Source organism: Saccopteryx bilineata, chromosome 2 (assembly GCF_036850765.1).
Source record: "Saccopteryx bilineata isolate mSacBil1 chromosome 2, mSacBil1_pri_phased_curated, whole genome shotgun sequence".
Taxonomy (NCBI): domain Eukaryota; kingdom Metazoa; phylum Chordata; class Mammalia; order Chiroptera; family Emballonuridae; genus Saccopteryx; species Saccopteryx bilineata.
In genome coordinates, this window is record NC_089491.1 from 235330664 (window position 1) to 235343907 (window position 13244).

The following is a 13244-nucleotide window of genomic DNA, read 5'->3' on the forward strand; positions in this document are numbered from 1 at the left end:
TTATTTATTCATTTTAGAGAGGAGAGGGAGAGACAGAGGAGAGACAGAGAGAGAGAAGGGGAGAGGAACTGGAAGCATCAACTCCCATATGTGCCTTGACCAGGCAAGCCCAGGGTTTCAAACCGGCGACCTCAGCATTTCCAGGTCAAGAATATGTTCTTAAGACTTCTGAAGCAGTCACACCTTGATAGTGGTTTAATATTCAGCTCACCTTTGCTGTTTCTTCTTATACTGTGTCTGTCGTTTTGCTGATGTAGCCCTTATCTGGGGGGAGATCATCAGTTGCTATGCAACAGAACCCTGATGACATTCCTCCAGGGCCTCGTGGCTGTCCACCGTTCTCCTCATACATAATTTGTTAGAAGCTGCAATGACCCCAGCCTCAGAATGGGAGTTTCTTTTGGGGAATTTGTTTATTGGTGACAATAAATGACTAAGTACTTTAATGAACACAGCAAGCTTACACACACAATCTTACAAATAAAAAACCAAAAGTACTCTCCTAACCACCTGATTCCCTGACAACAGACTCTCACTCTCCATATTGGAAGTAGGAGACATGTAATACCCCCCCCAAAAAAGAAGGTACTGATCAATTTAATATGATAAATTAGACACAGTACTTTGATTTTTTTTTCTTAGGGAATTAGGCAGACAACCATAGATGAAAGAGAAACCAAATACTAGGTTTTGTGTGATTGGTTCCTTTGTTCTGAAGTAGGTAAGTGATCTGGAATAGGAAAGGGACTGAATCCTAACAAACCAGCTTGCCAGAAGACAGAGCTCAGGTGTCCCAGACAAGGAATTGGTTTGTTGCTGTTTCTTCTTATACCGTGTCTGTCGTTTTGCTGATGTAGCCCTTATCTGGGGGGAGATCATCAGTTGCTATGCAACAGAACCCTGATGACATTCCTCCAGGGCCTCGTGGCTGTCCACCGTTCTCAACAAACCAATTCATACTCAACAAACCAATTCAAGCCTGACCAGGTGGTGGCGCAGTGGATAGAGCATTGGACTGGGACACAGAGGGCCCAGGTATAAAACCCCGAGGTCGCTGGCTTGAGCGAGGGGTCACTCGGTCTGCTGTAAACCTCCCTCCCTCCGTCAAGGCACATATGAGAAAGAAATCAATGAACAACTAAGGTGCCACAACAAATAACTGATGCTTCTCATCTCTCTCCCTTCCTGTCTGTCTCTATCTATCCCTTTCTCTGTTTCTGTCACAAAGAAACAAACAAACAAAAACCTCAAAAGATCAAATGCTAGGCCTGAAAGAACTACCATCATAAAATGTTTTCATATTCATGTCTATACACTGTTTTTATGAGTATATCTGACTTCAGTGGAAGTCTCATGCCAGTAAAAGTTCATTTCCAAACCCAACAACACAGACTTTATGATCATCTTTGTGTAAAAATTCTAAGATAGTTTGTAACAGTTGTGTTTGCTAGAGCACTATTCCCAATAGATTATTTCTCCTCTTGACTATCAGCTGTGTATAGCTTGTAGTTTTTCCCAGATGGATTATATGCATTTTCCAACCTGATTTTTACTTGGCTACTTCCTGCCTGTTTCCAATCTCTCCAGGACCCTTAATTTCTTGTTCCTCTTGGATGAGACCTCTCAGTTCATTTGTCTGTGAATTCCATCAGTGTCCTCTCTACTCTTTACAAATTATCAAGACTGATGGTAAACAGACCAGATTAATGTCAATCCCATCCCATTAAATTAGCCAAGCAACTGAAAAAACCCCATCTGATTACATATCCAGAAATGCACTACTGTCCTTTGAATTGATATGAGAAAATAAGGGTAAAAAGCTTTTGATTCAATCAATTAAAATTTAATTGGTTTTAACTCTTGAAATACCCAAACTGCACAAGGATTTCTCAATTAAGTCTTTTAATTTAATTTATTGTGTTTACATAGATTCTAGTGTCGCCCTAATTGCATCCCCCCACCCCTGAATTCCCCTCAAAATATCCCTTGCTCCCCTCCCAACATCTACCTCCCCTCTTCCCTTCAGGTTTAATTCTGTTCCTCAGTTCACATTGTTCCTTGGATTCCTCAAATCAGTGAGGTCATATGATATTTTTCTTTCTCTGCCTGGCTTATTTCACTTAACATAATAGTTTCCAGGTCCATCCATGTTGTTGCAAAACGTAATATTTCCTTCTTTTTCATGGCCCCATAGTATTCCATTGTATATATGTACCAAAGCTTTTTAATCCACTCGTCCACTGACAGACACTTGGGCTGTTTCCAGATCTTGGCTATTGTAAGCAATGCTGCCATAAACATGGGGGTGCATTTCCTTTTTTGAATCGGTGATATGGTGTTCTTGGGATATATCCTAAAAGTGGGATGGCTGGGTCAAAAGGCAGTTCCACTTTTACTTTTTGGAGAAATCTCCATACTGATTTCCACAGTGGCTGCACTAGTCTGCATTCCCACCAGCAGTGCAGGAGGGTTCCCTTTTCTCCACATCCTCGCCAGCACCTATCGTGTATTGTTTTGTAGATGAGCGCCATTCTGACAGGTGTGAGGTGATATCTCATTGTGGTTTTAATTTGCATTTCTCTAATGATTAGTGATGTTGAACATTTTTTCATCTGTCCATTGGTCATCTGTATGTCGTCTTTGGAGAAGTGTCTATTCATTTCTTTTGCCCATTTTTTGATTGGATTGTCTTTCTGGTGTTGAGTTTTACAAGTTCTTTATTTTGGTTATTAACCTCTTATCATATGTATTGTTGAATATGTTCTCCCATTGTGTGGTTTGTCTTTTTATTCTGTTCATATTTTTAGCTGTACAAAAGCTTTTTAGTTTGATATAGTCCCATTTGTTTAACCTGTCTTTTATTTCACTTGCCTGTGGTGATAAATCAGCAAATATATTGCTGCGAGAGATGTCCGAGAGCTTACTGCCTATGTTTTCTTCTAAGATGCTTATGTTTTCATGCCTTACATTTAAGTCTTTTATCCATTTTTAGTTTATTTTTGTAACTGGTGGGAGTTGGTGGACTAGTTTCCTTTTTTTGCAGGTAGCTGTACAATTTTCCCAACACCATTTGTTAAAGAGACTTTATTGTATGTCCTTACCTCCTTTGTCAAATATCAATTGTCCATAAAGGTGTGGGTTTATTTCTGGGTTCCCTGTTCTATTCCATTGATCAATATGCCTGTTCTTATGCCAGTACCAAGCTATTTTGAGTACAATTGGCTTGTAGTGTAACTTGATATCAGGAAGTGAGATACCTCCCACTTTATTCTTTTTCAAGATTGCTGAGGCTATTGATGTTCTTTTTTGGTTCCATATAGATTTTTGGAATATGTGTTCTATATCTTTGAATATGTCATTGGTATTTTAATTGGTATTGCATTGAATTTATAAATTGCTTTGGGTAGCATAGCCATTTTGATGATGTTTATCATTCCTAACCATGAGCATGGTATATGCTTCCACTGTTTGTATCTTCCTTGATTTCTTTTATCGATGTTTTATAATCTTCCGAGTATAAGTCTTTAACCTCCTGGTTAAATTTACTCCTAGGTACTTTATTTTTTTTGTTGCAATAGTGAAAGGGATTGTTTCCCTAATTTCTCTTTCTGATAGTTCATTGTTGGTGTATAAAAATGCCTCTGATTTCTGTGTATTAATTTTATATCCTGCCACCTTGCTGAATTCATTTATCAGGTCCAGTAATTTTTTGACTGAGACTTTACAGTTTTCTATATACAGTATCATATCATCTGCAAATAATGATAGTTTTACTTCTTCGTTTCCAATTTGGATGCCTTTTATTTCTTCTTCTTTTCTGATTGCTGTAGCAAGGACTTTCATGTACTATATTGAATATATATTTCTCCTTCAATTTTAAATGATAGCCTTGCTGGATAAATTAGTCTTGGTTGTAGGCTCTTGTTCTACATTACTTTGAATATTTCTTGCCATTCCCTTCTGGCCTCAAGTGTTTCTGTTGAGAAGTTGGATGTCATCCTTATGGGGGCTCCTTTGTAGGTGATAGTCTTTTTTTTCTAGCAGCTTTTAATATTTTCTCTTTATCTCTTAGCTTTGGTATTTTAATTATGATGTGTCTTGGTGTGGATTCCTTTGGGTTTCTCTTTAATGGGATTCTCTGTGCTTCTTGAACTTGTGCAATGTTTTCCTGCATCAGTTTTGGGAAGTTTTCAGCCATGATTTGATTGAACAAGGTTTCTATCCCTTGTTCTTTCTCTTCTTCTTCAGGAACCCCTATGATGTGGATGTTATTTCTCTTCATGTTGTCCCAGAGCTCTGTTAAAGTTTCCTCAGACTTTTTGAGTCTCTTCTTTTTGCTGCTCTGCTTCCGTGCCTTCATTTATCTTGTCCTCTAACTTGCTGATTCAATCCTCAGCTTCATCCATCCTGCTTTTAATTCCTTCCATTGTGGTCTTCATTTCTGATATTGTATTTGTCATTTCTGATTCTTTTTTATTATTACAATGTCCTTTTTTATATTTGCTATCTCTTTATTTAAGTGCTTGTTAGGTCCATCTATTGCTGTTCTAAAATAAGAGCGTCCTAGCAATCATTATTTTAAATTCTGCATCTGATAATTTGTTTATATCTGACTCATTCAAGTCCTTTCCTGGGGATTTCTCTTGATTTATTTGGGTTGCATTTCTCTGCCTTCCCATTTTGTCTGTGTATAAGAAGGGTGTGATCACAGGAGTCCAATGGGTGTAGCCTCTGTGTTCCCTAGGTGTGGTCTGTCTGCAGGCCCGCCACCCACTCTGCCGCTGCCTCAGGCATTCAGGTAGGGGCATTGCCGTCGCCGGCCTGTTGCAGCAGTCACTGCGGTTTCTGCCTCTCCTCCACAGGTGGGGCTGTGTTCACATGCCAGGGCTGCTGGCCCTGTTGTTGGCCTTGGCCCTTGCCCTGCATGCTCTGGTGGGGCTGCACGCTGTGCCGGGGCCACAAGCCTTGGCACCACAGTAAGGGCCACGCTCCTATGCTCAGCTGTAGCTCTCCACCAGTTCTCTGGCTTTCACCTTGCCCCTGCGGGCCGGATTGCAGGCAGGACTGCTCTTGCTTACCTGGCCCACAGTTGGGTTGGACTGCTTTCGTGTGCCCCTTCTGCCCACGCCAGGCAAGACTGAGCTCATGCCAGGCCTCAGTCGTGGCTGGCCCGGCTTCCGCCCCCATCAATAGGACTACGCTTCAGCGTCCAGCTGCCGTGCACCGTCCGGCGAGCCCTCAGCAGTGTGGGTGGGTGCGCTGCAGCTCAGACCCTAGCACTCAATACTATATTCCTGATGGCTCCCTCCTTCTAAGCAACTTTGCTCTGCGTGCCGTGGAAGAGCTTGTTTGGCTGGTGTCCTGCTTCCCTTTGCTGGTATTGCTGGTTCCAGGGGGAATATTCACTTTAGATTTGGGGAGTGACTCAACTCAAGGGTTAGGGTGACTGTCCCTCAAAGTGTTTCTCCCTGTGCCTCCTAGATTACTCTCTCTTCCTGCTGCTCTGGTCCTCTCATCTCTCCCCGTACCCCCAAGTCTCAGGTGAGTGGTTGTTAAGAGGTTTTCTGCATGATCCCTTTAAGAAGAATCCTGGGTCTGAGAAATCTCTTTCTCACAAACAGTATCCTAGCTTGTTTTGCAGATAAATACTGTCCATATGCCTTTTGTAGTCTCTGGGGCTTTGGTCCTGGGGCCCAGGACCCTCCCCTCTCCGCTAAACTCACTTCCTGCCATGCGAGCCCCTCCGAGCTGCGGTTTGCACCCTGGGAGCTGGGCAGCCCTCTCCGTGTTTCTGTTTTTCCTACCAGTCTCAGTGTAGCTTCTTCAGTGTTCCTTGGTTAAAGAGTCCTCTTAGTTTAGTCCAAAGTTGGTTTTTCCAGATGATGGTTCTTAAAATTAAGTTGTAATCCACTTTGGTTCTGAGAGGTAGAAGTTGGTACGTCCACCAACTCCATCGCCATCTTGCCACCTCTGGTACCCTGGATCTTTGTTCTTCGTTTCATTGGTGTCTTTGCTCAAGCTGGCCTTTCAATTAAATCTTTAAGTGTAGGGACCAGATCCCTGAAAAGCTTATGGGGTATACTTCCTTCTAGCTGCTCCTAGCAAGCATTATATATTACTCTTAATATCTGAAAAGAGTTCAAATTGACTTGAACACAGTGAGGCAGTCATTTATAATATGCCACAAAAACCCTAGAGTCAAATAAAACTCCACAGATTGCTACAATGCACACTCTCTCTTACCTACTCTGAAGGGTTACATCACTATTCCAGCTTAGACGACAATGCCCAAGTTTTCTCTCCAGATAGTTTATTACTAAAACAAAGGGATAAAGGGATCTAAGGCTGGCAGTGACTTGTTTCTTAAATGTCGACTCCAAAAAATGCATTTAAGTGTAAACTCAAGAGGGCAGAGAAGAATGTGGAGGAGCCAGGTACAGTGCAGGTAAGATTCCATATGGAGAAGGCCATAGCAAGACTTCTCCAGTTCTTAGGCACCTGTGGACTAGGAGAGCTACTCTGGGTCAAGGTGAGTTTAATGAGGTATGATGGGGGTCAAGCAGGATGACTTCCAAAAATGTGCTAAGGGATAAACAGTCTCTCTTCATCTCCTACAGCATTTTCTAGCTCAGCGACTGCATTGTTACCTGGACACCATCCTTGACACCTCCTTCTCAACCTGCCTCATCAACCAGTTACTTATACCATTTATTTATTAATTTATTTATTTATGTATGTATGTATGTATGTGTGTATTTTTTGAAGTGAGAAGCGGGGAGGCAGAGACAGACTCCCACATGCACCTGACCCAGGATCCACCAGCATGCCCACCAGGGGACGCTTGTCTGCCCATCTGGGCCATTGCTCCATTGCAACCAGAGCCATTCTAGCATCTGAGGCAGAGGCCATGGAGCCATCCTCGGTGCCCAGGTCAACTTTGCTTCAATGGAACCTTGGCTGCGGGAGGGGAAAGAGAGATAGAAAGGAAGAGGAGGGAAAAAAGTGGAGAAGCAGATGAGCGCTTCTCCTGTGTGCCCTGGCTGGGAATTGAACTTGGGACTTCCACACGCTGGGCCAACGCTCTACCACTGAGCCAATCAGCCAGGGCTTATCCTTTTATTTTTTAATTGCATCTCCCAAATCTCTCAAACCCATTGACTCCTCTCCTTATTTACTGCAACTATCCCAGTGCACAAGTTCTCATCTGGACTACTACAATCGCCATCTAACTGGTTCTCTGTATCCACTTCTCTTGCCTCATCCATTTATTTTCCAAACTGTCCATAGTGTTCTATCACAATGTTGTCCTACTTAAAATCCTCCACTGACTTGCTGTGGTTCTGTGTTCTCTGATATCACTTCAACCTCTGGCCCCTTTATGTACTAGGGTCCTGCAAATTAGCCTCCTCAAGCTCTGTGAGGATTTTAGAGTTCTGCTTCAGAGATTTTGCATAGGTGGTACCTTCCCTTTGCCTGGGAAGCCTTAAACCTATCTCCTCCTTTACCTAGTTTTAATTTTTTTCAGAAGTTCAGAGCAAAACGTCACTTGCTTAAGGAGGTCTTTCCTTTCTAAGACATTCTTTACTTTTCCGTTTTAATTATATATTCATGCTATGATTTACTGATGTGATTTTTAAAAAGTATGTCTCTTCATCACAAAAGCTCAATGCAGCAAGGGTAATACGTGTGTTGCTTACTACTATATCCCCAGGACCTAGCCTGGTGTGTGTCCCACTAAAGAACTTCAATAAATGGCCTGACCATTTAATGTGGCACAGTGGAAAGAGCATCAATCTGGGATGTTGAGGTCCCAGGTTCAAAACCCCAAGGTTGCCAGCTTGAGCGGGGGCTCATCTGGCTTGAATGCAGGCTCACCAGCTTGAGCATGGGGTTGCCGACTTGAGCACAGGATCACAGACATGACCCCATGCCCGCTGGCTTGAGCCCAAGGTCACTGGCTCATCTAGAGCCACCCCCCCCCCCAGGTCAAGGCACATATGAGAAAGCAATCAATTAACAACTGAGTTGCCACAATGAAGAGTTGATGCTTCTTATCTCTTCTCCTGTCTGTCCCTTTCTCTCTCTCTTGCAAAAAAAATAACTTCAATAATTGTTTGTTGAGTGAATAAACAAATGAATCTTCTTTTTCCTTTTCACTCTCCTTATTTTATCACACCTCTTTCCTTGTCTCTCTGAAGATATATCTTGGCAGTAAGCAAAAAATAGTAAAAGATAGGACACACACTATTATGAAAACAGTATCTAATCACTTCAAATACTTAAGAAATAAAGCACATAAATATCTTAGAGTCAAATTTATTGTCTCCCTTGGTGATTCCATCCATTCTGAAGTTCTATCACTTTGATACAAATGACTCCTGTATATATATCATAGCTTCAGTCTGCCCCTGAACACATGACCAGCATTCCCATCTGTCTCCTTGGCTTAGATAACCACTAGTAAGTACTTGAAATGCTAAATGCCCCAAACCAAATTCATCACCTTTCCTCAACATATCATTGTATTAAGTTTCTCATTCTGTGACTATTACCATGGCAATTACCAGATCATCCATGTTTTAAACTTTGTTCATTTCGAACTTTCTTTTCTCAATCCCTGTCAATCAGTGGCCAAGTTTTAAAGATTCCAGCTCTATAATCACTCGCCTCTGCCCTTTTGCCTCCAGTCCTGGCATAGAGGCTAAAGTCTTCATTATAGAAATGTTGGTCTCCTGCCTCCTGTCCCACCTGTGTACTGCTACCATTAATCAAGCCTAAACACCCGAGTGGATTAGTCCCCTTCTGAAAGGCCTTCAAAAGAATTACGATGCTACTAGCCCAGTGTTTCTCAACATTTATCCCACATCTTACACCTCTTCTGATTAATGTAAAATTCTCATATCCCTCTGTACTTTATATTACAGAGACAACAGAGATTATTTCCATTCTTTAAATATAAAACTACAAGGTTCAATGAGCTTCTTCAAACTCCACTCACTAGATTACAAGCCCACTATCAGATTATGGGCTCTCTCAGAATAACCTGGTAGGTACTCAATAAATGTTTATTAAATAAACGACTAAACCCTAACTAACACTCAGGGTCATCTGTGATATCAACTCAGTCCAACTTCCCAGTATTATATCCTGCTACTTGCTGTTCACCAGCCAAACTACTCCAATGGTTTTCAAAACCTGGTCCCAGGACCAGCAGCAACAGCAGCAGATCACTGGGAACTCCTTAGAAAGCAAATTCTCAGGCCTGGCTCTAGACTTACGGAATCAGAAACTCTCAGAACAGAGCCTTGTAATTTGTGTTTTTACCAGTACCCCAAGTGATTCCAGTATACACTCAAGTTTGATAACCACTGAATTAGACTATTTACCCTTCTGTAAACATCCTTCCTACTTTCATGACTTCTTGCAGTTCCTTCTGCCTGGAAACATCTCTAAACCTATTTCAGTACCTGGCAAGGACTCAGTGTTTTTTCTGACTGAATAGCCAAAAACTCCGAAATGCCTACTTGACAGCCCTCACGTAACTTAACTGAAATTATGCCTCTCCTTGTATACACACTATTTTAGTTGGGACTAGAGAATGCAAATTCATTCTTAGTAATAATGTTGCTATTCTAAAAGTGTAAACTGATTAACATTGAGCATATTTTGGGAATAAATCATATATCATCTACCTCTCAACATTTGAAGATTATAAATTTTTCCATTTTGGGGGATCCTGAGAAGAGATACCTGTTTAAACTTCAAAGTTAAAAAAAGTCAAGGGCTTTGAATTTAACCATTTTAATATTCCAGAACTGAAGGTAGATATTTTATTAATATTTATCTAGCCTGTTAGTAAATGCCCAATCACATAATGGCCCTTGGGAACCAGAAGAGGCACCAGTTAACCTTGGAGGCGATGCAGGCAAGCAAAGATGTGCCCTGAACAGGTGCACCCTTATTTAGGAAGAAGATTTAAGCCAGGGAGAAAGAGAAGCTGGTTTTTTAAGGCTGAAGAGAATTCATCCTGTTTCCCCTCCCAAAAAAAGGAAAACCCCAAACATGAAATGTAAGAAGTCACCAATTTGAAAATTAATAGAAATATAATTGACCGATGTCTTAAAGGGAAAAACCACGTATAATAAGAAACCCCATATACTATACACACTCTCATAACCACGTACAAATGGTCATGAATGCAAAATGGTAAAGGTTATTTAAATTTTTTAAGAAAATGAGATGTACTGTTGGTTCTAGGATGATACCTCATCATAATGACATGATTAGCAGATTACTCAAATTTGTAATCAGAGTACGCTGCAGGTGACTTTTCATTGCCTAGGACAATTTTCCATCTTTCAGAGAAGGAAAAAAGCATAGGGTAGATTATACAACTTCCCCAAGATCACAGATTTAAGCAGTGGCAGGGCCTGCATCTACTTATTCTTAGACTCTAATAATATCATTCTAACAGCTACACTGAATCAAGACCTGCTGATGGCCACAAGAACTACAAAGGAAAACGTTTATGTGTTTAGGCAACATCATTTGTTTTCATTAAGCCCATCTGATTACGCACCAGGTGTATGAAATATCTCTACCAGTTCTAAGCATCTTACTAACAAATTAGATAAAGCTGATGACAAGGCTCAGGACAAAAATATGGCTCCAATGTTACGGACATTTTAACATTTAGCAAGAGGCATAGAGAAATTAAAAATGTAACAAGCAAATTTTAGTCCACAAAATAGAAAGACCATTCTTGCTAATATATAAACCCTAAAATGTTTTTTTATATCTCCAGGAAGCTTTTTGTTCCACAACTCTCAAAACACATGCTGAAAGAGTGGGCTTTTACTTCTGTGGTTGACCAGATCCTCCTTCCAGTTCTGGTTTTGGTCACTTCCAGACAAACACTTTGTTATTAATTCATTTTAAAAATATGGTCAAACCCCATTTCAATAATGAAATAGCCAAACTCCAGTCCACACTCTCATTTTTTTTTTCACACTCCCATTATTTTATACACTACTAAGTTTTAAATTGCAGAGTTTTAGAGATTGGAAAAACTCTGAGACCATGTAAACCGATACATCATTATGTAAAAGAAAGAACTAAAATTTCTGACAGACACAACATTATTACAACAAAAAATTTGATAATCATTGAATTGAAGAGATAGCACAAAAGCTTTCTAAATATTTTGTCATAATTTAAAACACATTACATATGTTTTGTTTGAAATATTGTTATACATTTTACTTTTAATATTTTTAAAAAAGAAAATGAAAAGCAAGATTTTACTACTTAATTATCTTAAGGTTTTAAGAATTAAAAAAAAACACTGAATAATCTTTTAAGAAAATTTCAGTTATAGAACTATGAAAAAACATTGTTATACCAGAGAGGTTTTCCCCTAATATTCAAACATGCTCTCATTCATAACATCGAGTAGAAAACATCCTATAATATGGAACAGAAAATCCCAGGTGAGAAAAGGTAAAGTCTGTATCCAGAGAATGACTCTAATGTAAAGATTTCAGAAACATCAAACCTTTTAATACCTTAGAAACAAAGTCTTAATAGTGTCAATATTGCTAAAGAAACCAAAGCACAGAAAGATGGAAACTGTAAAGCAGGGGCAAAAGATTAGCAACAGCCCCCTTACTGAGAAATTTATATCTTAGGTAAAATCTGAAGAACCTTTTTCACTAAAAGGAGTCCTACTTCTATTCACAACAACCTGTGCAAATACATATCAACATACCTATTGTTGTTCCAACAGTTTCGACAGGTAACACACTCCACTGGGTCAGTCTGAGGTAATGCGGTGTACACTCCGCCACCCTGGTCAGGAAGGAAGCACAGGGGAGAAGGAGGAGAGGGCTAAAGGCACCATAGATCACTACCCAAATACAAATATGACCGCCATGCCAGTAAGAAATGGATGCACGGTATATTTTAGCTTACTCCCTAAGCAATGTTATGCTTATCATTATCATTATTTACCTGTATTCACAAATGAGTTCTGCACAATATTAAAACTGTACCTAGAAACCTAACTGCCATGTTTTCCATGTATTTTTGTACTGAAAGGAGGCAAATAAATGGAGAAGGTTAGTCACTTCCCTTTAGTGCTTCAAACCTAATGGGCCCAAAATACACTTTACATCATAATCTCCTACTCATTTTACTTTTCTAGCAGTCACGGAAGGATTTATGTGATGCCAGTTTCAGACACAGAGTGGAAATGTCTGAATGATGTCATAAGATAAACCCATCTTCATTTTCCTATAATTATTTCGATTAGGTCTGTTCACTTGACTACACTAAGTTTTAAAACATGTTATATTTTTCCAGATGGAGTCGATTCTCCGCCAGCAATGACTTGGAGAGGAGTGTTAATATTTTGATGTTGCTTTTGGCGGAAACTACCCAGTAATTAAGAAAAATGCCCAGATTAACACATACCTCATTGTAAAATGTTCACTTGACATACACAATGGCAAGAGTTCTTAAAAACTAAAGTTAAGAATTGAACCAGCCTCATGGTCAGAATCAAAGTTCTGCTTTCAGATGAAAAACAGCACAGCTGAATTTGATAAGGGTGGGAGAGGGTGTCACACCGCACACAAACTCAAAGCATGCCTCCAAGGTTAGGAAAAGTTCAGGCAATTGTTTTTCCCAGAATACTTTCCATTTCCATTCATCTCATACCAACAGCCAGAATCTAAGCAAACCAAAAATACTGAAAATTTTTCTTAACATTCCTGATCCAACTAGCAACAGGAATTTTAAAGAAAACATTCAAAGAATATTCCTAGGTTATATTCAGCCCATGGGAGTAATGTACGTACTTATTTGAATCACTAGCCATATTAAACTTAATTGGTGATTTTTATGATGACCATCATTTTTTAAATTTCCAGATTTCCTCCCAACCAGAAGAGAATAAGGAAACTAATCAGTTAAAATCACAGGTAACCTCTAAAATCTTTACACCTAATGGGGTGACTATTACTTAAACAGCAATTCCTGCTCTGGCCGGATGGCTCAGTTGGTCAGAGCATCATCTGGAGATGCAGAGGTTGCTAGTTCAATTCTCAGTCAGGGCACAAACAGGAACATATTGTTTTTGTCTGTCTGTCTCCCTTCCTCTCCCTCTAAAATCAATAAATTTTTTAAAAATCTTAAAAAAATAATTTATTGTTCAAAAAACCAAAGTACTATGTTCAAATACTAAA

The 13244-nt window shown here is 39.9% G+C and overlaps 2 protein-coding genes across 11 annotated transcripts in view; both read right to left on the bottom strand.

The window, feature by feature from the left end:
• The window catches only part of PUS3 (pseudouridine synthase 3), a 284654-nt gene that overhangs the window by 97330 nt on the left and 174080 nt on the right, over positions 1-13244 (bottom strand). The window lies entirely within an intron of this gene.
• The window catches only part of CDON (cell adhesion associated, oncogene regulated), a 121268-nt gene that overhangs the window by 10951 nt on the left and 97073 nt on the right, over positions 1-13244 (bottom strand). For 8 of the 9 annotated variants that reach the window (XM_066259651.1, XM_066259646.1, XM_066259647.1 and 5 more), the window contains one exon: positions 11768-11847. In XM_066259651.1, coding sequence (XP_066115748.1) covers positions 11768-11847 — 80 coding nt within the window. Of the gene's footprint in view, positions 1-11740; positions 11848-13244 lie in introns of all 9 variants that reach the window. The other variant, XM_066259654.1, reaches the window with a different exon arrangement.